The 25,746-nt window shown below is 40.4% G+C and overlaps 1 protein-coding gene across 3 annotated transcripts in view; it reads right to left on the minus strand.

Annotated features, from left to right (window-relative positions):
- Window positions 1-262: 262 nt before the first annotated feature.
- LOC121632222 (SRC kinase signaling inhibitor 1-like) overlaps window positions 263-25,746 on the minus strand; it is a 152,994-nt gene continuing 127,510 nt past the window's right edge. The window contains exons 9-22 of one of the 3 annotated variants that reach the window (XM_041973482.1): window positions 24,760-24,849; window positions 22,587-22,627; window positions 19,092-19,252; window positions 16,684-16,859; window positions 15,658-15,788; window positions 14,154-14,301; window positions 12,329-12,355; window positions 11,781-12,078; window positions 11,335-11,698; window positions 11,113-11,255; window positions 9,911-10,057; window positions 9,724-9,825; window positions 5,119-5,256; window positions 263-2,156 (exon numbers count right to left, since the gene is read on the minus strand). In XM_041973482.1, coding sequence (XP_041829416.1) covers window positions 2,151-2,156; window positions 5,119-5,256; window positions 9,724-9,825; window positions 9,911-10,057; window positions 11,113-11,255; window positions 11,335-11,698; window positions 11,781-12,078; window positions 12,329-12,355; window positions 14,154-14,301; window positions 15,658-15,788; window positions 16,684-16,859; window positions 19,092-19,252; window positions 22,587-22,627; window positions 24,760-24,849 — 1,972 coding nt within the window. In that variant the 3' untranslated portion in view covers window positions 263-2,150. Of the gene's footprint in view, window positions 2,157-5,103; window positions 5,257-9,723; window positions 9,826-9,910; window positions 10,058-11,112; window positions 11,256-11,334; window positions 11,699-11,780; window positions 12,079-12,328; window positions 12,356-14,153; window positions 14,302-15,657; window positions 15,789-16,683; window positions 16,860-19,091; window positions 19,253-22,323; window positions 22,348-22,586; window positions 22,628-24,759; window positions 24,850-25,746 lie in introns of those variants that run through there. The other 2 variants (XM_041973483.1, XM_041973484.1) reach the window with 2 other exon arrangements.

Raw genomic sequence — 25,746 nt, forward strand, 5'->3', positions numbered from 1 at the left:
CGAGGCTGAGAAACGGTACTTTAGAAGCGGTTTTTCCAGTCCGAAACGTTACATCACAGCTGTGTTTTGCTTTAGGGCACCATGTCACACATCGATATCGTGCACCATGACTCATTTAGCAAAAAAATCCATGAGGATATTGTTGGAGGAAGTGAGGAAAAGAGAGAGAGTGACAGAGCAAGAGATAAGAGTCAACATCGGACTGACTTTTACTGGCTGGAGGGAGCTCAGAGAAGAGACGGGGTGCATTACGGACGTTGAATTAGCCGTCGTTAGGAAGCGACCAATACACTGACATGACCATCAGCCACAGATAATAAACTTATATTTAGTTAAATATGCAGCTGTAACATGGAGAAAGTTGGTCCTAATTTCACCTTTACGTCCATACAAAGTCCAGCTGGATCGTCACTATTTAGGTTTATATAAAAACTGGTTTGCTATCTGAATGTTTAAAATTTTTTTCATTGTCAAAAACAATTATTAAAAATGTAAAATGTTCAGCTGTGAGTTAAAAGACAGACGATAAAAGCCTGAAGATATTTTTCCAAATTCATTCCACCAGTGGATAAAACGTACTTTCTGTTGCCAACAAGATGCTCTAAAGGGGACATTAAATACTTTAAAATAAATTTTTAATTTTGTTTTCAGCCCAAACTCAAAGAAAACTTACGAAAGCTGGTATATATGCTACAACCTACCCACAGCAGAGAGAATAATACCAGCAGTCGAGCAGATTCCCTGCTGTCAGTGATGTGAGACGCAGTTTTGTAGCTACTATTCACTTTGTTCATGCTGCTGATTCTTGTCAAGTTTTGGCTGAATGTAAATTAACTTTAAAACATTCATTCTTAACTTGACTCAAATACAGACCTTTAAACTTCTTACAGATGTCTTTAAACACCTGCTAAGTGGGTCAAGATCATCCAGATGAGCAGGATGTAAATAATGAATAATTACTATTTAACTGATGTTAAGATCACAGCAGGAAAAGATTCCTCCGGTTTTATAGACGACATTAAAGCCTGTAAATCGAGGATGTGGATGTGGTGACAGTTGCTGCTCTGCCGCCACCTGTCTCCCTGGTCCTGCATCTATTCCAGTACCGTTCGTTTCTGACGACGTGCACAGCGCTCAAAGCAGGTTTATGCTCAGCTTTACGTGCAGTTTATGTTCATTTATGTTAAAAGAATTGTTTTCCAGATTCATTTTCACCAGGAGACCAAAAGATTCAACTTTCTCAGCTTAGAAAACTTTATAATTCATGGAGCTCATTAATATTTTTCTTTTTTATTTATCATTCTGGGTTATAAGGGATCTTTAGGTTTTGATTACCATGGTAACAGTCTAAGCCAGAGATGTCCTGGTGGGCTGATGTCCTGCAGGTTTTAGACGCTTCTGCACACCTGAATTAAATTACCAGGCCGTTAACAGGTTTGTGCAGAACTTGTCAGAAGTTTAAGTTGTGGAATCTGAATAACTTAAAGCAGCATATTTTCTAAAAGCAGCACAAACAGGAACAGATTTTAGTGTAAATTACATGAATGTGGCTTGAAAATCTCTTTATGTCCTCTTTGTTCCAACCTCCAACAGCAGCATGAATTTACATTTATTTTCTTCTGTCAGCTTGTTTTCATTTATTTAGTCTTTTCTGGCTCAAAAAACTAACAAAACAAAACAAACAAAAAAAAATCTTTAATCAACATTTCTGCATGAATCTGGTGTGAAACTGGAACACAGATATTGTTTGGTTGTTAGTCATGTTGGAAGATGGATTCACATGTTAGAGGTGACACGCTGCTACTACAGAGTGTAGGAATCCAACCCTTTTACACTACTACCCCACCCCCTTCCAGTTTAATATAATTTAGTGACCTCTAGCTGATAAAGTCAAAGACAAAATCTCACACCTTTGAGGTCTGAATAGGGATTTAGAAGTCCAAAACCGGAATGATCCAAGTACTCACTCCTCACGTAATTAGTCCAGATGAGACCTGAGAAGCAGAGAATGACAAAAGGCAAAGCAAGGGGGGAGAAAGGAAAGACTGGCCCACAGAGCAAAAAGATGTCAGAAGAAGCAGCGAAGGAAAACGTCAGCCAAACTGATGATCGGCTGGATCAATGGGTGGCGTGTCTGCTGTGACAAAAGCTCAGCGCTGCCCCGAAAAGCAAGCAGGGGGAGGATTTAAGAGCAAAGAAGGAAACAAAAAATTCAATGGAGACATGAAGCGGTGAAAGGGAGGGGGGAAAGAAAAAAAGATAAATCAAAATTTACTAACAGACAAATGTATTTCAAGTTTTTGTTAAATCTTTCATCTGAGTGAGTCACTGAAGCTGAACGCTGTCTCCCTGCACTACCGCTGCTCTGCGCTGCAACCTGATTGGCCGGCGGGGACGCTGGCTTTTGGTGCATCAGCGTGACTGTCGCTGAGCTGCAAACAGGCAATGATGCAGAGCTGTGCTGCTGTCAGAAAATCTGCCTTTATTCAGCTCCTCTTCCTCCTCCGTGTGACGCAGTGAAAACAGCAGAGGAGGAAGAGAACTAAATGACAGAGCAGGAAAAGAGGGAAGAAAAAAGAAAGATGAGAAAACAAGGAGATAAAAGGCGGTGACAAGGAATGGAGGAGGCAAGGAACAGAGGGATGATTAAAAAGAAATATAGAGAGAAAATGATTAAACAAGGAGATGAGAGCAGGAAAATGATGGGAGGAAGGAAACAAGAAGAGGTAACAGAACAGATGAGGAGAAAAGAAACCGAGGACGAAGAAGGTGAGGAACAAGGAGAGGAAAAAGCAAGATTATGGGAAGGGAAAGGAAACGAGTGGAGGAAAATAAAAACGATCAAAGTGCAAACCAAAAACAAATCGAGAAGAAACAAGAAGAAAAGGAACAGGTGAGGAGGAAAGGAAAGGATGAGGTGATGAGAAAGTCTGAAAAACAAACAGGAGTAAAAAGGAAAAGAGGAAACGAGGAGGAAGGAGGAGGGTTTTCTCTGAATGAGACTTTCTGACCGGATCTTTCTTCAAACTCGTCACCAGCAGCAGCAGCTGGAGTCTCTGCTGCTCCTCGCTGCACCAAATGATACCAAGTACAAATAAAGCAAATGGAAAAACAGCAAAGCCCGAGCGGCTGTTGCTCCTCTCTGCTGCCACCGCTGATGAGCGGCTGTGAACACAAGCAGGACCTTTCCTCCCTTCAAACTTCTAGAGTCTCTAATGGCTGCAGACGGTTTGCTGACACGGTGGCATCGCGGAGGTCAGCCGTGTTAATGTCTTTCTGTGCTTACAAACATGATCACAGCTGCATGTGTAAAACGTTCATTTATCTGATTGAGTCTTTTTACTGAAATGGGTCCAGATGTGTAAAATGTGGCGAGGATGATGGGTGGCCATGGATGTGTTTGTAGGAGCTCCACTCAGCAGCTCGGAGCGTCTGCAGGAGCAGACGAGACGAGTGCTGCTCCTCGTTTAACTCTGCTGGTTCGGGTTCACACGGGCAGCCTCTCGTGCTAAACCACATTTCCTGCTCTGATTGGACAGTTTATTTCTTAATAAATGTTCTGATGCAGAGGACAGGGTCAGAGATGAGGATTAAACAAATGGCCAGTGGGGAAAAAATCAGACTGTATGGAGCTTCTGAAGTTGAGTCTTTAAGATTAACCTGCTCAGATTGGGGTCGAGAACATCTGTTTTTATAAACCACCATCACTGGATGGATCATTTGCTTCTATTTTGTGAAAATTAACTACACTGTAATACACCTATTAGCTGATATTTCATTATCTTTGTCTAAAACACACGTTGGGGACGCCAACATATGTTATCTTGGGGTTCGTGGCTCAAAGTTTAGGAACCACTGGGCTAAGTGCTCCAGATAAAGCAGTGAGGGCTTGAATTCCTCCTGCAGCTGGACACAAACCAGCCAGATGTTTGGCATATGTTTCTGCTTTAACCTCAAACAGAAGATGCTGCTACATAGAAGAACTGCATTTCATTTGAGCCTGCAAAGCTGTTCAATTTACAACTTTGTGCCAGCTTGAAGTCAGATTTGTTGTTTGTCAATTGTTTTATTATTCAGTCAAAAATAGCTGAAGAGTCCATCATCATCCATCAGAGCAGACTTCCTTCTCCAACGTGCTCTTAGAAGCCATTTTGCCACATTTTTGCTGCCTTTCTCAGCTCCAGGTTTTTGTGCTATTTTGAGACATCCAGTCTGAAAATCTAATCCAGGATGTTGTTAAAGGCGTTTTTAGACCAAATAAGAAAATAATACACAGATTAAATGCTGAAGGAAAGCAGTACCTGGACAGATTATAAAAACCTTAAATAAAACGTATAAATCTCCTTCAGATAAAGTCAAACAGATGAGCTGCTACACACAGAGGTGCTAATAAATTTATATCCTTGCTGCCTTTCTTTGCTTTCAGTTTCTGCTCCACTTCATGCCTCTTTTTACCTTCTAACATCTTCAGGTAACCTTCCTCCTCCACCTCACTCTCTTCATCTTGCATATAAAGTTGTAGCATCATAGCTGTTAAAAGGCAGGTAAGCTAGCTTAACAGACTGGCCTTTTGGCTGGAATGTGATCTCTGGCTTCTCCACCGTACTAAAACTGTGACCGCTGCCTGCTAACCTTCATGTCTGAGGATGGGTGATGAGGAAGCAGCGTGCTGTAATTACTGGATGAACAGACAGAGATGAGGACGAGGATACATGGTTGGATCAGGGTGAAACATCATCGCTTTGACCTTGATATAAAGTCAATCCGTGGCTTTACTGAAGTCCATGTTGCACAGCGGGAGCAAAGGTCGTCTGAACAGGTCGAATAGTTATAATAAAGCTAGTTTTATTAGCCACAAGCACCACCGAGGCCTTAACCAGGAAATCAAAACATCAACAGACTTGTACGACAGAAATCTCTAAGTAAGCTAGGTTTGATCCAGTAACTCAAATGTTAAAGCACACATCAAGAACTGGTAAAATATTTCTGCAGGAAGCTCCCTCATCGTGTCTGCACAGTTTATCATCCTGCAGAAGCCGCGGGGAGGCGGAGCTTCCTTTGGAGTGACAGGAAAGAGGAGAGGCAGAGGCAAGCCGAGCGCTTTTAGAAGTGGAATACCTGCTGCTGGCCCTGGACTTTGGGGAAATCCTCTTTCTGCTTGCGGGTCTTGGGCCTCTCCAGGCTGCCCTGCTGAAGGTGCTTCAGTCGGGCTGCCACCGTCGGACCCTTTGTCGGTCCCGGAGAGTTGCTGCTGTTCTGTGGTAGCAAAGACAGACGTTTTACCAGGACTACAAAACATCTGAAACACAGTCAACATGTTGGTATAATCTGTTTGTCCATGTGCCTGGATAAAAAGCTGAACGAAGTGCATAAACCCATCAGATTTACACAAGCAAACCTAAAATTCACAGCCTGAAGGAAGCGTCAGATGTCTGGCAGGTTAACAAAATCACTTCACTGGATTTTTATGCATCTCGGACGTTTCCAGTCACATCCTAAAATCTGATATTTCAAACACATTTTGACTCAATTTGCAACTTTTTTCCCCACAGAGATTTAAAACGGTTTAAAAACAATATAAATAAGTTTCCATTGTTTTTTCAGATGTTGATTCTTTCAGAAAATCAGCAGTTATCTGTTGGATTAGAGAGAAATCCTCTGGTTTTCCATTTTAAGCAGAAAACTGACTTTCCTTTTTAGACCTGCTGCGACGACTCGTCGTTCTGCTGCTTGATTTGTTTGTAAAGTCTTTCCTACGATTTTCATTTATCCATTTACAACTTTAACAGGGACAAATGCACAAAAAAAGAATGTTTGTAATAAAATCCAAGGTGTTGAAAGCAGGAAGGAGCACAAACAACTATTATCTGTTTTCTCCAGTTAGAAACGTGGACGTAAAATTCAGTTTAATAAAGTTTTCTTTGTTTCTGCTCGTGCTGCATTTTCATTTACAGGAGTTTTACTTTCATCACTTATAAAGAAAGTCAGGGAGGTAAATATTTAAATGAATCCCACAGAGTGATTACAGTCTGATCGCTGGATGGAGGATGAACACAGGCTGGAAGATCGGTGGCCGTAGAGTCACAAGTCGGACAAACGGTGGAAGGATATTACTGATGCTGTGCCTCATTTCCTCATTAAAGACATCAATACTGTCTGTGATATCATTAGAGATATTTAAGAGGAAAATCATGATATCATGTGACCCACCTCTAATTACCACAACTAACTGTCAAACTGTGTGAAAGCCTCCAACTTATCAAGGTAGAGCAGGTACCATTACTGCATGAAAAACTTACATTTACCACAGATTTACTACAACTACTGCAGTTTTTTACCACTTCTCCTCCTGAATACAGTCCTGGCTGTGGAGCAAGAGGTTTTTCAATCAAAAGATAGAAGAAATCATGTTTCCTCACCCCCAGCAGGATCACAGTTGTTTATATGAGCATGCCATCCCAGAACCAAAACCACAGAGATGCTCGGAAAATATAGAACATCTGAGCAGAAAACTTTTATTAAAAAAAAGAAAATCTTTGTGAATAAGATGAGAAAAGAATTCATGAAAATGAGGATTTTGTCACACCTGGTTCAGGAAAAACAAACTGGAGCAGGATGCTTTCAGCTCGTTTGCTTCGATGTTTGTTTTCTTCCTTCAGCCTTTGATCCCTTACTGTCAGATGTATTTACATCCAGCCCCTGCTGCTGAATTTATCCTCCTACGAGGTTTTTACCTACAAACCTGACTCTCTTATGTTTTAGCCAGATTATCTCATCCTCTTCTAATTCTTTAAATGTGGAAATAAACAAGCAAAGTCCAAGGTATGTTGATTTTCACTGCTGGGATCCCCGTTCACCACTGCTCTGTGCTCTAAAAACAGGACTTGAATTTAAAACATCTGCATGTGAGGAAATGGATGCTTTCTGCCTGTAGCTCTGAACCTGAAACCCCCTCCTCCTGCTCCTCCATCTCCCTGCTGGTTATTCTGACATCTACCTGCATGGTGGCGTCATGTGACAATCCAGCAAAAACAAGACCTCTTTACTTTGCTGTATGTGTCAGATCACAGCCTGCAAATCAAAAGTAAAACCCTGTCAGCTTCAGTCTACACATCGCAGCAGCTCAGGTTAGCTTAGGCTTATTTTATGTTGAACAAAAACAGGCTGCAGGTAAAAGTGGCCAAAGCCTGAATTTTTTTTGCTCATGTCTGACTTTTGGAACCAGGCAATTTTAACATGTGTTCCTAAACCAGACACGAGTCATGTTTTATTAAAAAAAAAAAGAAAAAACATGGGTGAAATCCTCTTCTATATGTGGGTCACTTCAGGCCCGGAGACTGTTCATGCTTTAGTCACAAAAGTATTCTGTTCTCTGGAAAGGAAAGAAATCTGGTTTAACTGATCATTAAAACCTGCAGTGTGAACATATTCAGAGCTCAGAGAAGACGAAGTGAGAGGAGAGAAGCTGTTAAAAAGTTCTGCTCAGCATCTATGACAGCAGCTGCACAGCTCAAACATTTAAATTCTGTAAAGTTTTTACTTTTTTAAAAAGAAAAGACTGAAACATGAAATCTACACAAATATATCTGATCCCACCGGCTCGGTGCAGCTTTACTTTGGAAGTAAAGAGACATTCAACCTCATTTTCATCCAGTTACTCTGCAGGACTCGGGTCCAGACTCTCACCAGTCACTCCAAACTTTCACAGTTTTCCTGAAGCCACTCCTGCTTTCTGGAATAAAAACAGGTCCAGAACATTTTACATGACTCACGGTATTTCCTCTCAGAGGTTCCGGTGAAGAGATGAATGACTTATACATTAAACAACGTTTCCTCATATTTTTAAATCACTTTTTGAATACTTAAGACTTTATTACTGTGGTGAAATATTTTTTATTTACATTAAAAATAATGTTTCCACATCTTTTCCTTTATTTAAAAGGATCAGTAGAATAAACAGAGGATGTAAATAATAAAAAGTCGGCAGGACAGGAAGATTATTTCTGTTATGTAATATTTAAATGAGTTAGATTGTTTTAGCTTCATTTATTTATTTAATTCTTGCATGTTTAACCATTAAAACTGGAGGCTAGTTTTTGCTGTTTGCTTGTAAAATCTCAATCCTTTTAATCCCAGTCAGCAGCAGACATGTTTCAAGCCTCAGCTTCACATTCTGAGGCTAAAATGATGTAAAATGAATGTATGAATAGATATAGCAGCATAAAGGCCGACCAGAAGAAGAAAGCAGAATTTATTACTAACAGAACTTTGTAGAAATAACACACAGATCAACAGCGACCAAACCTTTTCTCATCTCATCGTTCTCTCAAGTCGAAACAAACACACAACAGAAACTATTTCCATGTTTACACTTTTCCTTATTTCCAGTCATCTCTGCTATTTTTTATCTACTATCCTCAGTTTATGTTCAGCTGTTGTAAAGTGCTTTATGAATAAAGTTAAGTTAGATTTACCAACTCAGCTGGTTTTTGGCACCACTGCGCATCACATTCTTGGTTTAATTCCAGCCATACGGGACCTTTATTATGAGCTTTTTCCTGATGTGGCCTCTAAACTCTGCACGTAAGACAACCTCCCTCAGTTCATGTTGTTACATCTCTTCTGAAAACACACTTTTATTCTTTGGCTTTCAGCCCAGTGTGAGACTGACTTTGCTTTTACTGTTTACTCTGATTGTATATTATTTAATTCCTCTCTGTTTTTAGTGTTTATATGGTTTATAGTTTGGTCAAGCATGTGTTGTACTATATGAATAAACTGTGGTATAATTTTCGTTCTTTCAGACACACATAGAACTTTCTGCTCACTGGTTGATCTTTGGCTGCTCCTGATTGGACGTTACCGTCAATCTAAGCTCTCTGATTGGTGGAAAGTTTGACAGGAAGTGGCTTCATCATCATTTCCAGGTCTAAATAGAGGTCTCTTAGCAACAGTGTTGACAGTGTTTTTTTATCATGTAGATGTGATAAATAATGCTGTTATCACGGATAGTTGTGGATTTATCATATAGTCTCTAAATAAACAACATTTTGCTGGATTTTAAACCTCCTGGACGGGATATAAAGGTAAGCTATGCATCACAATTTACCCCACACAGTTACACCACCGATCCTCACAAACTGTTTGCAATATAAGTGATAGCAGCGTCGTGGAGTTTTAAGGGTTAAATCTGATTTATGCCGACTATTTCAGCTTTACATCTGCTGTGACAAATACATCACAAATATTAGCTAATAAAGAACAATGCAAATGTTTAGCTTCTCATGTCATTAATGAAGCTTCTGTGTTTCCGTCGTACTATTTGGCAGCTGGAATCAATCTCATTTTTCTCAGAAGTGCATTTTTAAATGAGATTTTACTCTGATTTTCTTCAGAGTAAACCTGACAGGCAGTTTTCTCTCAGTACGTTTAAACTGCTGAACATAAACGTGTAAAAAAGATGATGAAAGCTGGTCTCTGAAATGATGCTGAGAAACTGCAGATTTATTTCTGTCTGGGAATAAAATGACTCATTTTTACAGCTGTGTTCCTTCTGCAGCACATCGTGAGGGTTTTATTTTCACTTCCAAGTTTCCGGTGTTCACACTCTTCATGTTAGTCGTTAGGAAAGTTTGAGCAGGAAGTAAACAGTAGTAAATAAAAAGGGAAAAGCCAGCGGAAGAAGAAGAAGTCCAGATTTGTGGCAGCAGGTTTTAAATTTACCTTTCTGCCGGAGGAGCCAAAAACACAGGGAGGGGTGGCCTTTGGTCGGCTGCTGTACTCTTTACTACGAGGGGGATCTTTTACTGGCGTTCTCTGAAATAACTGTGTGTGTTGAGGAGACGTTACAACAAAAACACACGAAAACAGAAATCTGCAGCTACACAGCCAACCATCCACCCCAACTCACCTGCAGCTCCGCTATGATCTTCTCCTCGTCGTCGTCTTGAACGGCTGAAGCTGCGATCACCGGGGGAGTTGAGGCAGGTCGGGGGGTGTCGGAGGGGGTCCGCCTCAGTTTCACCAGTGTTTTGGGCATGTCACCATCTTCTTCCATCTACAAAAGGCAAAACAGAAACAGTGAAACCTCAACAGCCTGAACAGAACGGCTGCTACATCATCAGATAACACTGTGGTTTCCAACCTGGGGTCTGGGACCCCCCAAGAGGGTCCCCTAAAAAGCATAGGGGGTATCCCAAGGCTTTGAACATTCAGAGCCTTTGTGATTATTGTCCACACATCGTCCCTATTTTAAGAAAAAAAAGTAAGGCTATATGTTGATAACTTAACTGTGGCTCTATTGAAGGACAGAATACAGAATTTATGGTGAAAATCTCACTTTTGAAGCATTAAACCAGGTGTGGTTTCAGTGCAGGGTGGGGCAGGGGTCTCAGTATTTGCATGAAGGGGGTCCTCAAGGAAAATAGGTTGTGAACCACTGAGATCACAGATTACACACCCGGATTTACTTAAAAACTATCAGAAAATTCAGCCGCAAGTATATTTTCACTGTTAAGTTGACTGAAATAAACCTTTTTTTATTGAACCCTTAAGCCGTTTTTTTGTGTAGTTCTGAGATGCATTCTTGCTTGGACCTGGTTCAGGTCTCTGCTGGATTTGTTCCCATTTCTTCAGGGCGTCTCTTTCGGTTCCTGCTCATCTGCTGTACACAGTTTTTTAGCCCTAACATATTTCAGGATGTACTTCACATGAACTAACTCCAAGTACAGTTCCCACAGGTTAAAATGAATAGTTCATGTTCAGAGTTCAAGTATGAACTTCATTTTATTTTTGAACTGGTTCAGTTCATTTCTGCTCTTTTTAGGTTAGAAGTGAAAACAAAAGACTGAACTTGATAGTGTTGTTTTAATAATAAAATAAATTTCAATCAACTCCATCATATAAACACATAAAGCTTCTAAGTGTTTAATGTAAAGCAGATCCACTAACTTCATGTCACGTTAAGTGTCTGATGCTGTTGTTTGTGTTAGTGGCTCCACAGTTCAGTCGCAGCTCGGAAACATGACCAGCGTTTTTCTGAAGCAACATAATCTGGGATCACATCCAAAGATGCTGTGGCACCTGTGGATAAACATCCTGAAAGAGCCTCACCTTCAGATTCTTGGTGGTGACGATAACTTCTCCGGTGCGGTTGGTGGTGAGACCGTGTGCTGATGGGAAGCTTCGCCGAGGGGGAGGTGGAGGCGGGGACTTGGAGGGTTTTTCTGTTCTGTACCTGGCTACGTTCAGGTCCACTGTACCAACAGATCACATGTTTAATCATGTTAAACGGAGCTTTTCTGCATGGATGATAACCAAATGTAGATCACTCACCCGACCCTCGATGAGAAGCAGCCCCCTCCATGCTGTTCAGTTTCTGGGCAGCCAGCTGCACTTTGCCAGGCTGCTGGTCCCCGCTGGGTGTGGTGGTGGCTGTGGTCCCAGTGCTTCCAGCTGCAGGAGAAGTAGCTGTGGTGGAGGTTACTGGGATGGTGATCTGGGGCTTGGGGGGTACCACCGGTTTGTTTATGTGCTTGGCAGCGAAGTCGAGGTCCGGGATGGCCTTCATCAGCTCAGCCTGGGTCTCCTCCAGCAGGCGGTTGATGTCCTGGGCGCTGAACTGGGTCAAGCTGGCACGTTTCTCCTCCCAGTCCCGCTCAGCCGCCTGACATGCACACAGATGTGGATAAATAAGATGCTGCAGAGAAGTACAGGGTGGTTTTAATATTATGGATGCATGGAACAATAAACCATCTGCTGGTGCGTGAAAAGCGGATTACCAGTCTAACTTCAGCAGACACGGACTTGTCAGCAGGACGCCGACTAGGCAGCTCATCCAGAACGCGATTTCTGAAGGTCATGGAGGGCGGGATGTCCTGCTCAGGGCCTGAGGCGTCTGCGTCTCCGGCAGACACGGGCATCCAGTTGGCCAGGCCGGAGCTGGAGCTCAGGTCGGTGAGGCTGAGAGGAGGACTGTTCAGGATGTCCAGGTCAGAGCTGCGACTCAGATCCTCGGCCTTCTTCTGGGGCTGGTTGGAGAGCTCTTCAGGGCCCTTCCACACACCCTCAGTGACTTGCCTGGATGAAAATAGAAGAATCGAAAGGCTACAACACAGACAGGACACTTTTAATATCCTGGACTGTCAGAAAGAATCAGGACGGGTTATGAAGCTTTTATAAAGATTTTCTTACGATTCTGCTAAAAATGCAGACTCATCACTAGTCCCATGGCATTGAAAACAGAAAAAATACATCAACATGTGTCATGAATCATAACATGGCTTTGTTGGAGGCTGGATGTGTGGTGTTTATAAAATTAACAACAAACCATTTTCCCACAGAGAACCAAAGGAGTCTGCAGAAAGTGAGAAAACAAAACCCTTTTAGGATTTACAGTAAAAACAATCAAACGAGTGACAAGTAGAGAGACTTCTGCTGACTCAGTCTGTATTTTTATATATTTTAAGGTTTTTTTTGCCACAACTTTAACCCTTTAATGCTGTTTCTGAGACCTTTTAGATCACTTTATGGTAAAAACTTTTAGTTTTTTTACATTTTGTTAAAGGGCCAAATAAAATAAAAAAAATCTTCCCGTGTCGGGCTTTAAAGGGTTAAGTTTATGACTTTTGGAAATTTATTAATGGAACACTGATGTATTCTGCACTAGTTTTGACTCTGTAAAAGAACATATTTAGAAAGTTTTTACTTTCATGCCCACATTTTTTCCTCTACATGCACAATTCATACATGAACACATCAGCATTTTGGTCTTTTTGTTTTTACACGTTTTTGTTCTTCAGTCAATATTTAATAGCTGGAAATTTTGCTCATTTGCTAAATGAATAAAAATTGCTGCTGTCAGTGGTCTAACTCAGGTGCTGCTGTGGCAGCTGAAGAGGAACATTTTGAAGCTTGTGAGGAGTCTTGTTAAGAACATGCTTTGATGGGAGAATCGTCTCTGAGGCTCGCTGTCTGGTGCAATCACCGACCGGGACATTTCACCGTGGAGCGCTTCAGAATATAAACGCTGGGAAGGAGACGTTAATGCTCCAGTCAGACATTATTGGGTTGACTTTCATACGATGTTACATTAATAAACCAGCTTTAATCACTTGGCAATAAGAGTTAAAATATTAAAACAAAAATGGTCAAATCTATTTGTCTTTTCAAGGTAAGAAAACAGTAATTTCTGAGTTTTCAGGGAGGTCCTGATATGTGGGTAGAAATGTGTTTTATATGCAGCTGCAGCAGCTTCAGCTCTGAGGCTACGTCGGCCAACTCCTCTCTACAACAAAGTAGGACTGAACTGTTTTTAAATTAAATTTGCAACTTAAAATGTTGGAATTAGAAAGTTTAAAGAGAGCGATTATTTTCATGTTACATGGCGCCTGATCAGGTTTCAAACCTCCACGGTTTTACAAATCCTCCAGCTTCAGCTGTAATTCCTGCTGCATTTCTTTTTCATAATTTTCACGTGACAGCTGCACTCAGCCGTGAAGTCAAACCTCATCATGGAAAAACTTTCCACAAATGACTGAAATGCTGTGACAAAACAAACTAAAGGCAGAAAACAGTCCAATTTCTGAAATGTCCTGATGAAGAAAGAAGAAGAAGAAAAAAAAAAAATCACGGTTTTGTAACGGTCCAATCGAAGTCCAGGACCTGAACCTGATTGCCAGGCTGTGGTGGGACCTTGAGCAACATTGTAAAGAAGTGGACTAAAAGTCCTCCAAAGCCACGTCACACTGACAATGACTCATAACGTCATACAGAAAAAGATCAGTTCAAGCTGCTGTTAGAGGTGCTTCTACTGGCTGTTTCAAACACAGCGTCTGCATTTTTACTTCGTTTTGAATAAATAATGACAATAAAATGTCATCTGTTTCTCTTCTGAATTTGTATTTATTTCATTTTAAGTATGATCCCAAATATTTTTTACATAACTATAACTAGAAAGTGAAAATGAGCAAATGATGGGCTATTTAAACATCACTCAGTCATTCAGCATGTACTTTAAATGTATACAGTTTTAAATCTTCAGGAGGGCTTTCCAGTACATAAAAAGAGCTGTGGACGTGTTGCATGAGTCAGGCTGGTTTAATCCCAACATGAGGTATTATCTGATAAAAGTGGGGGGCGTTTGATTTGAGTACCTGCGCAGCATGCTGAGGGCATCAGTCATAGTGTTGCAGCGCTTAAGCAAAGCTTCCAGGCGGTGAGGCTCCTCTTTCAGGAACTTGACAGCCTCCACCTCCACCCTCAGCACCACCCGCATCTTGCTCTGCAGGCTGGGGAACTGATCTGAGTTGGAGGGGAGGATACAGAGGGAAAGACACATGAGCCAACACACAATGTGTCAGAGGGAGGAGAGTATGAGGAAGAATGGAGGATGGAGAGTAATGGAGGCAAAGAGGATGGTGAAGGATATTACATGTGAGGAAACTTCTTAATTTTGGAAATAATATCTCAAATTAGTTCATAAGACTCACCTTTACAACTTGCAATCTACCTCACATCTAATTTAACATCTAAATATTAAAACTACAGAATAAAGTCCAGCAGCTGCTTCCTTCAAAAGTTCTTTATGAATCCAGAAAACCCTTAAAGAACAACTTCTTCATCCTCGCTGGGAAATGACAACATGCTTAATTCTCTTAGCGGCTCACAGCAGTGTTTCCCTCGTAGGATCCACTGGACATGGTATCTACAACTGTTCGGTCCACATTATAATGAGCCCCGCAGAGCCTCACATTCACTCATTAACATTCAGTGTATGGAGGGAAGGACAAAGGTCACAGCAGCAGGACAAGAGGCCAAAACTGAAACTTCATGAACAGCAAGTAAAGTGCAAGAGGACTCATAAATATTCATCTGTCATTCTGCATTACATTAATTAAACGGACATTCATGTGGTAGTTAAGCCGTTCTTGTACTGAACCATGACCTGAAACTACAGCAAAGAACTTTTACACAGTAATTAACACCTTTTCTTTGTAATTGTAGAATAGACTATCTAATTTAGTAATATTAAAATAAATATATATTCACAGCATCCTGCAGTGAGTGAGAGGTGCTTAAAAAGGCCTGAAGACAAAGAATACTCGATAAAAATGAAAAAAAGCACTATTATTGCTCTGTTGAGTAGAATATAAAAACAATTTTTGCTCCACTAACAAGGTATTCAGTGCCAAGTTAGGTCTGTAAATAATAAAAATTTTAAATATTATTTTTTAGATTAAAGTTCTAAAAATTTCAGAGGTGCTTTTTCAAAAAACAAAGTATAAAATCAAATGACTTATTTTGTGGATTCCTTTACCTTTTTAAGAACCTCAGCTGTGAAACAGCACAGCTTCTTATCAGGAAAATGAATTAAAAATACATTTTAGGAAAAAAATAACAACTGTTTTCAGACAGTTTAGCCAGTTGACATTTATTTGCTGTAAACTTTGCATCTCAGGTGGATTATTATCAGATCATCAGGCCTAATTCTTTGTTTATCTAATGCAGGCCTACAGCTGAGGTCGAGTAGCAGAGCTGCAGTGATTTAGTTTAGACAGAGAAGACTGATAACAGCTGAACAAATGAGTAAAAAGGAGCCACAGATAAGTTCAGAGGAAACTAAATCAAAGCTCTTGCGTGGACTACGGCAGTACCTACTTTTGAGCTCGGTGAGCGTCTCTCCCAGCATCCTCAGCTCTTTGCTCTTCTGCTCCACGTCGTGCTCCGTCACCAGCCCGTGGTTAACAGACGAGTTCCTCTGCAGCTCCTCCACAGACTTCTCCAGGTCGCTGTGCAGGACAAACATCATGATATGTTAACATTACGCCACAAAGCCTAATTTTCACCGCATATTTCTGTCAAGTCACAACAACTCTCCTCTCAGGCCCTAAACTGTAACATTAGATTTTACACAGCAGAACAGCTGATGAGGATGAGGAAGAACAGCCACTGTTGCACAACCATGCAGCTCTGTCTCTGAGGTGTGCCTTCTTATTTTTTGTTATGTTCTTTGGTGTGTGAAGGCTTTTAAATTTTGTTTTTAATGTGCATAATTTGCCTTCATCACGTACAGCCCTTTGTGTTGCTTTGTGCATGAAAAGTGCTCTATAAATAAAATTTGATTTGAATCAGCAATGCAACATAAATACATCTGCAACAAATAAATTCAAGTAGAAGTTTACAGCATATTACAATAAATGCTCACATCTGTGCTTTACCTGTTCCCCAGATCTCAACCTCAGACTAACCCTGAACCTGGACGCATGAGCATCCAGATCCAGCTTCATTAACTGGTATTTATAAAGACTGCTTCAAAACACACAATGTACTTGTATATAATTATCATCATCATCAGTTCATTTTAGAGTTCCTAACCCTGAGAACAGCCACAGCTGAGCAAAGTGCTGTACATCTAAGTTAGTAAAAGCAGTAAAATGTATAAAAATGAAGCATAAAACAATTAAAATAAATAAAATGTAATATGCCATAAAATAAAGAGATGAGTGTAAATAGATAACATATTAAAAACAATTCAAATGCAGTTAAAATTGGGCGCCTACATATTAAACCCCTTAAATCATTTAGTTTACAGAATTAGAAATTTCCTTCGCATTCGTCTTCTTTCTCGTCTACAAGATCTGCAACAGATTATTCTGGATTTACAGCACTGAGCTCTGAACTCACTGCAGCTGCTGGATGAGCAGCTCCTCCTGGTTCAGGTACTTGAGTCGCTCCTCCTCCACCAGGAGGCGCTGCCTCTGGAGCGGGTCCTCCTGCGTGCGCATGGCGTCCAGCATCATGAGGCTCAGCTCGGACTCCGTCTGCCTCAGCAGGGAGAGAACCGAGTCCTGGTTCTCCAGCTGGGAAACAAACTCGCGTCATTTTCAGCTCATGTTAATGCTAAAAACAAGAGGAACAACATCTGTCTGGTGGGAGGCTGAGAGGCTCCAGCTTTCTCAAGTCATCAGTCTTTAAAACTGGCAGAACACCTGAAATGTGCCCAGAGTGGTGCTGATGTGTTGGGGGCTCAGGACTGAAATCATGACGATAACGTAAACAGCTGATTACATAAAAACAATCTTTGCTATACAAAATGCAGCTTTAACTGCTTTGCATGAAGTCATATCCACTTCTGCTATTTGAATGTATGTGGCAGCCCTGTTCTGCGTGGAAATGGTGTCCTTCTCTCTGAGATGTTGCAGGAGTTGCTGTGATTGGTTAATTGCTTACAGCACATGAAGCCTGGGAAGACTGGACATTTAGCTCCGGTGTTCCAGGCTGCTCATTCTCTACTCCACCAGGACCTTGTTTTGTTTGGCTTTAAGCACAACTCTGGATCCCCCCATGCTTGCTCATCCACCTCGACACACCATAGAATTTCTTTTTATATAATTTACTTTTATAAGATTTATTTATTTGGCTTTTCCCCATGTTTGTTGTAAAAATGAGCCCTGTATTGAGAATGCATGCATGAGTAATATTTACTTTTACTTTCCCCATTAAGAATTTTATGAGCCTGTATTATTGCCTGTGTATTTAATATAAAGACAATATAAAAACTGTTTGTACTTAAGGTGGGTTGAGCTGTGTATATATGGGATCAATGTCTGTCTGATTTTTACTAATTACTAATTATTTTGTCATTATTATGCATGTTAATGCAGTTTTTTTTTTCTTCTTCAAAGTTGTTGCTCACTGGCTCTGAACACATAAAAACCACATGCAGAGGCTTGCAGTCCAATGTTTAGGTCCCCGAGCCGGATCTAAGACCTCTTCCTCCATGTCTCGTCCTGCTGCAGCGGTAAACACTAACAACAGAGCTAGTTTATTAAAATGAAGAGAAGTTTTCTGTCTGGCACTTAAAGAAGAAAAAGAACCAAGATTTCTATTTGTCCAATCAAACCCAGCTGGGTAGTAGTGAATATGAGTTTGGAGGTAAGACAGCAAAGGTAAGACATTTTATAAATATGTTTTTACAAACGTGAAGCATAAATCGGGCCTTTATTTGCCTCTGGTTCGGTGAATCTTGGTCACAGCGAAATTAAACTTATGGTTTTAGAATCTGTGAGATGAGAGCTTTCAGTAGAGGACTCGTTTCTCCGTGCTCATGCCATCGGGTGGACAAGAGGAGCCATCATCTGTGTTTACAAATTTTTTTCGGACTTTGTGTACCTGGTCTTTTAATTCTTTGTTGTCTTAACTGTGTTCGGTGAGATTCTGGACTTTCTGAGGACACCACACATGTTTATATTTACATTTACAGATCTGACGCTACACCCGTAAAACCAGATCTTTGCCCTTTAACTTCCGGTAGAGGAGGCTGCAGGTGCAGAGGTGAAGCTGAACAGTCAAGCTAAGAATAAGTTAGAGAATTTATAGGTCAGAAATCTGGATAATGAAGCAGTGAAGGTGCATGGATGGAAGTTATTGTGCATATTGTGAATATTTCTCTCTCCTCACCATCTAGAAGCTGTGAGATTCTCATCCTGCTTTCTGTCTGTTCACCTGATGCTGATATTCATCACATATTGTTCCTTCTGTGTTTAGAAGGAAGCAGCTTCACAGCTTTAAATTCATCCTGCTGACTTTTTACCTTTTAGTTAGTAAATCCTGAACATTTCATCCTTCTTTCTTATGAATATGTGATTTCATTATATTAATATTTAAGATGAGATTTACAAGAAATATTTTAAGTTACTGCGTAAAGAGGAAACTGCTGCTAAAAGCTTTCTGTTTAGTGTTTATAAACCAAAGGTTGGTGCATTTTCTTCACATAGCAGTGATGCTTTTCCTGATTTTCATTATTTGCCTCGCTAATGTCCAGTGAAATGGCTGATTTGCAAATACACCATCCACACCTGTGCATATAGTAGAAAACTAGAGTTTAAATTTCTTTTGTTAACATGGCAGCTTCCATATATGTGGAGCCGTGACAAGTAGACACAAATGGCTCATTTTAAGAAATAAAATAAACTATTTTAATAAAGTGATTAGATACCAATAGACACAGGTTTTAATGATATATTACATTTTTCTGTCATAAATCCACAAACAACATGCACCAGTTGCTTTCAGTTCCTGTTCATACACACCTGCATGTTGCGCAGCTGTGACAGCTGTTTGCGCAGGGCGTTGGTGTTCTGCTGCAGGCCCTGAAGGTGGAGCTGCATCTGCAGACGAGAAACTGCCACGGGCTGGTGGGGCCCTGAGGACGGAGGTGGCATCAGGGCCAGCGGAGCAGATGGTGTCAGAGCTGCCCGGCAGAGAATTTACAAGTCAGTGAACTCTTCGTTGGTTTTTCTTACAGGATGCATTTAGAGCAGATAGAAAATGTCCCAAAACATTTTAAACCAAGGTTTAAAATGAAGACTGTGACCTCCAGATGTTTGATCTGAAACATTCATCTGGGAGAAAACAAAGTGAATGGTGGAATGTTCATAGATTTGAATGGAGGACAAGTTCTTGCAGTGCTGAAGGTCAGGAGGAGAGATTACAGTAAACTTAATGATAAACAGCATGAGGGGGGGCAAACAGTCAGTAATGAAAAACTGCAGTATCTCATTATAACAAAGTCTCTAGACAACCAAAATGTATGAGAGCTTCCAAGTCAGATCATCCTCTGAGATGACGATGAGCTGTGCTCGGACAGTAATCAGGGTGTTAGGTCACACACATCATGCACAACAACACAAAGGAAACCAGTCAATAACAGAGAGGGTTTTAAGAGTTGCATTTCAAAATTCGTTTTATCCACTAAAAGTAAGGAGAGCAGTGAGACCTGGACTCATGCAACACCAACACACTGCAGACTAATGTGACCGCAGTACATCTCCTAGAAGCTCTAACAAGGAGAGCTGCAGCCACTGTGACGGCATCTGTGAACGGACAGTTTAATAAACAGCTGATCGAGGTGGTGTGGAAGTAAAAAAAATATATACAACAAATGTGGTAGATAAAGACACGGATACAGGTGCATGCACAACACCGCCCTGCCACGGACGCAGTTTCTCGTTAAGAATAAAACCACCGGGCCAAATGTGCCTAAAAACAAACACCCCTTCACAATTCGTGCAGAATGAACTGATCAGACTAAAACTAACTTTTTTCTTGTTCTTGTGGCCTCAGGAACAAACTTCTCACAGAGTATGTAACAGTCCTTAACAATTCTATTGCAACCGTTAGCGAGTATCAGACCCTTCTACAGACTGAAAAAAAAACAAACAAAAAAACAACTAGAACCTAAAAATCTGGCAACTTTTTTGGGTATTATTGGAGACTTGTGGAGACTGATGTCAAAGCATATATAGTTCATATTATTGTAAATGAGCAGAATATCCAGAGTGATGTGCTGTTATAGGCCTCCTGGATCCCCAAGCACTGACAGGAGGCCTGGTGTGATGAAAGAAGTACCCATGCTGTGAAACTGTGAAACGCATCCTTTTGGCAGAAGTGCTCATTTCAACACAACACCAGCCCTGCCAGCAATCCCTCAACAGCTATGCTTTTTTTTCTTTCTACAAAAGTATCAGTATTTTAGAAACAATATCGCAATATAATTTTTTGGCAATATCGCCCACCCGTAGCCCCCTAAACTCTGAATGACTCAGCATTTAATCTTTACATAAAAACTATGTTTCAGGCTTGAAACATGACTCATATCTTCTAGGATGTTTTGAGCTCTTCATGTCCTTCAGATCAGATTTCCTTTCTGGCCCAAGAGTAGAAAAAAACATCAATGAATTGCTTTGAGTTTTTATGCACAATAGATGAACTCAAGGAGCAAAACAGGTCAGCTGAAACCAACTTCTTTTAAATCAATTCCCAGCTTTGCTGTCTGCCGGCGCATTGGGCTGATTGAACTGAAGGACGTCAACGTCTCACTGCACTCATTGCCTCTCACTTTCTGCACTTTACTGTACAATTTATATTTTCTGTCAAGCACAAGGCCTATATATATATATATATATATATATATATATATATATATATATAGGCCTTTTCTTACAAATCTGTTTAAAATTAGTTGGGTTAACTACTGGTAAATAGATATTTTGCTAAACAAATGTCAATGTCATGGAAATTATCAGTGGAAATAGTCATGTTAATTGTTTAATAATTCAATGATTTACTCCCAATTAATTTAATAGTATGTAAAAATGTAATTTTTCTAATTTCCCCCTGGAATTATTCAGGGTTTTGTTTTATGTCATTCATCGACTTAAAAAAAAAAAAAAAAAAAAAAAAAAAAAAAACTTGTTACCAACGTTACCATGGCCAGGTTTTAAAGCAGCACTACATAATTCTGAGCTTGAAACTCTGTTTCTGACTCGCTTTTTCTGCTCTGTCCCTCCCCACATTCTGCCCTGCCTGAAGCATCTTGAACCATGGATCTGATCAGCTGGTCTCTCAATGCACTTCACCAAATTTAGTCAAACCGAAAAACGGGCGTAGGGGAGCCCGCTTGTGCTGGAGGAAATTTCGCGGCTGTATATGTGATGGATTCCTGGGGGGTGTGGAAAGTCATGTGTCTGTCGATTCTTTCCGTTGAGGATGCCGAGGACATCTGTACATTTGGATTCATGATATCTGGGTTTCTGCTGTTTGGAGCGGGCGGTTTTCTGGTGTATCGCAAAATTCGGACGCTGTCGGCAGCCACTGGCAAGCTGCTGGATTTCTGTGCCGGTGTGTGTTGAGGTACGAACAATCAGACTATAACGTTGCAGGAGCTTAATCATAAACTGGATGCTATTCTAGACCAGAACGGTAAGCTGGTTGCGGTTCCGGAGCTCGTACGCGGGGTGGACACCAACGTGGAGAAGTTGTCGGCTCGGCTAGGTGGAAATTGGAGGAATTAAGCAAAAGAAAAAGAGCAAAAGGCGAGTGAAAATGAGACTTTTACTGGCTGGAGAGCGCTCAGACAAGAGACAGGATGCCAGATCGAAGCTGAAATTAGCTGAAATTGTTAGGGGGCACCAAAATACAAATATTTGCCAAGGTTTTGCCACTTTAAAACCCAAAAGAACAGAAGCCCAAACTGGGGATTTATGATGAAAATTAAGCTTTACATTCAGGTTTTAAAACATCTATTTTCAGCACTAAATAGTGCAATAAATCAAACATAAAAATCTAATATGAAATACCCAATCCACCACCTTAATGCAACTCATTGATTCTTATTGGAAAAACACAGAACAGGGAAAAATGAAGGACAGCAGCTCTTCAAAATGGCACACACAGAGAGAGGAACATGGGGCTACAAATAAAGACCATGAGGGAGTTGGGTTTGGGCAGACAGGGGAACAGATAACCAAACACAGTAGCTACCTTTCTTTTTTTTAGTTCGTCCAGCTAAAACAAGAAGCATGAGCACCAGTTACACACAGCAAAGAGCAAAAGCCAGCATGTATGGTGTGAAGCAGCTCGCAAGGTCAGCCATTACGTTCACGAGGCACGTTAAAAATTATGCAGATAACAGCTGCTCTGCGAGAGGAAGAAGAGCCAATTTATGTGGCTATCAAACAGGCAGAGGGGTGGGGGTGACAGGCCATGAAAAGGAAGAGGCTTTTTCTTGGGGGGTGAGTGCTTACCATCAGTTCCTGAGCAGTCACTGGCCGACTCAATCTTCTCCCTGGAAGAGGCAAATGTTTAAGTACACCATCGACTTAGCTACCGAGGAGTTACTGATGTGTAGAGAAAAACGTAGAAATGTGGAGTTTATGCTCGTGTGTGTACCAAGGTGTCTGAAATTACTCGCTTGATAATTGAAAATCCATCTTCACTGACTGAAGCTGTTACATACAAATCCTCTTTTAAGATATTTCCTGAACAAGTTTCTTTTCTTCACCCAGATGGCAAAAACTACCCAAAATGCAATGCACCTTGATATTGCTGCTCTTTTTCCATTTCCATGTTTAGGTCATCTTTAATGGTTTCTACCAGGGATACACCAATTGTGAGATTCTGGACTGATAATCTGGTTAAAGGCTGAACAATTTTAAACTATTCTTGCTCTTTATCACACCCTCTTTGATTAAATGTAATTAGATTTTTTTTTGTTTAAAGTAGAACTGCTTGTAGAAACTCAAGCCTTTGAATCCCAGTCAGCGTCAGACATGATGTTTCCAGCCTCAGTTGTCAGATTATGAGGCTAAAATGATGTAAAATGAATGTATGAATAGATATAGCAGCATAAAGGCCAAACAGAAGAAGAAAGCAGAATTTATTACTACCAGAACCCTCAGGTCATCTGGATCCAGTTTCTTATCAGTTCCCAGAGTCAGAACCAGACATGGAGAAGCTGCATTCAGCTTCTATGCTCCACATGTCTGGAACAAACTCCCAGAAAACCTCAGAAACCTCAGATCAGCTGAAACACTCAGTTTATTTAAATCCAGGTTAAAGACCCACCTGTTCTCTGCTGCATTTCACTAGTTTTTATTTAGAGTCCAGATCTGCATCTGGTTCTTTTAAGCTGGAATTTTAAACTTGTTTTAATGCTGTTTTTATCCAGTGTTTTTCCTTTTTCCTTTTTCCAGCAGCCTTCAGGCTTCCCAGCAACAGGTTAGTTGGTTGGCTGCAGGTTTTGGTTCCTTGTGTTTCTAGCAGTAGATGGGGAGGTAGAGCATCCAGATATCAGGCTCCTCTTCGATGGAACCAGCTCTCTTTCAGTGTTTGGGATGCAGGCTGTCTTTCCTTTTTAAGAAAGTCTATAGTTTAGCTTAGCCTGTGTAAAGTCTGTCATATTTCTTTGCAGCATGTTGTAATCAGTTTTATTCTTTCAGCCTTTCTTTCTACTGCAGTTCTGCCATGTGACCATTATTATTAACCTCATTATTTCAGATGCAACCCTAGTGGAGTTAAACAGACTTTGGAACAAGTCAAGAACATAAAACATACTTTAAAGCGTTCAGTGACGAGGCTTTATTTCTTCATCAAAGGGATGCATCTATCCCTAAAAACAATTCCTAAAAACAATTTTCTCTCATGATTTGCACACCAACGTCGACAGAATGGACATTTTCCAAGAGAACTGGTTGGTGAGGAGGTGGTGCTTTTGTACTCGATCTCTTAACCAGGACATAACCGGCTCCGGATCAGGTTAGCCGTTCAGCCACGTTACCATGGTGATTTACCCCGGCAAGAAGTAAACCAGTGTTGTAGGTTGGAAAACCTCGTGTTAACCCCGAAGTTACCTCGATAAGAGGAAATCAAGCATCGTAGGGCATCTGGTGTGTTCTTCAATAAGACTTTATGCAGTTTTCAAGCTTTTTAAGTCAACCATTTATTACCTGCTTGATTTTTTTATTGCAGTTTGCCTCTTTATTCTTCTGTGTTAGGTTAATGTGATAAGGTTTTTTTCATTTTCATAATAATGGTCTTGTTTCTTTTTAATAGTTTAATATTTACATCCAAGCCTCAGACATGTACTCATCATTTGTGTTTGTGTGTCCATCTGTATCTGTTTACCTGAACTTCTCACCACCTGGTGACAAATTCATTCATTTCAGTTCATTTAGGACTCCCAGCTACACCAGCCAGCAGAGTTTGCTGCAGGTCTGAAGTTTTTCTGTTTTTGTTTATCTTTATTTTTTTTCCCGGTAAAATGTTCGAGAACCAACTCTCATTTATAAACATGATCTGGACATTGACAAGTTTTTAAATAAAACATCATGTACAGAACACTGAGCGACAAACTTTAACACTGTGTTTTTATGAATGAGTGTTTTTAGGTGCAGTATTTGTGTGTGTGTTTTATCTTACGGGCTTTCTGCTTCAGGTGCTCTGCTCAGAACTCTCTGCAGCAGTCCGGTCAGGCTGGCTATCTGCTTCTCCATGGCCTCCATACGCTCCCTGGATTCACACCAACGACGCATGAAAACACTGCGACTCATTTCACACAAATGTCACATAAAGCAAAACTGCTTCACTTAAAATTTTCTTTTCAGGTTAAAATAAAAGTTTAATTTCTCAGGTTTTGTGTGGGAAAAAACCTGCACACGTGTGAATGAGTGACACAGATGGAAGATGTTGTTTAGAGATTAACTGCTGACTCCCACTAACACGGATACAACCCTCCCAGCTTCTGCTGCAAAGACCACTTTTCCCGACGTCTAACAAGCATTGAGATTTGGTTAAAACGTGAAAGATGAAAAGACGTCTTTTTCATGACATGGAAAAGACAAGTGCAAGTTCATTGTCTATACGGGTGTTTCTTAATTCCAGTCCTCAAGCACTGCCCTGCATGTTTAAGATGTAAACGAATGGCTCATTTACAGGCTTGCAAAGAACTCAAGGAAGTTAATGAATATGATTCAGGTGTGTTAGATCACACACAAACAGTCTAACTTTTATATTTAGGCAAGTAGGATGCTTAAGCAGTATAAATAAATGTTTATATTATTAGGCTTTAAAATAACAAGTAACAAATGAAAATAATAACTATGAAAATACATCAAAGATTTATTAAAGTTATTAGTTTATCTCGCAATATGGAAATCCAGCCGAACACAGAGAAACAGCTGTTAAACACAAACTTAAGGGTAGGATGGATTTATAGGCAAGTTCTTAACCAATAAAATTTTTTAAATTACGTTTTCTAAAAATACCCTAAATATACAGAACTCCAACTACCCTGAATATAGAAACAATCATATAAAGCAATACGTTTCTTTTCTGGGAAAAGAAAAGAAAAAAAAACAAAAAACAAAAAAACAAAAAAACAGGAAATCATTACACGTCTTCTTACGT

This window comes from Melanotaenia boesemani, chromosome 21 (genome assembly GCF_017639745.1).
Source record: "Melanotaenia boesemani isolate fMelBoe1 chromosome 21, fMelBoe1.pri, whole genome shotgun sequence".
Taxonomy (NCBI): Eukaryota; Metazoa; Chordata; class Actinopteri; order Atheriniformes; family Melanotaeniidae; genus Melanotaenia; species Melanotaenia boesemani.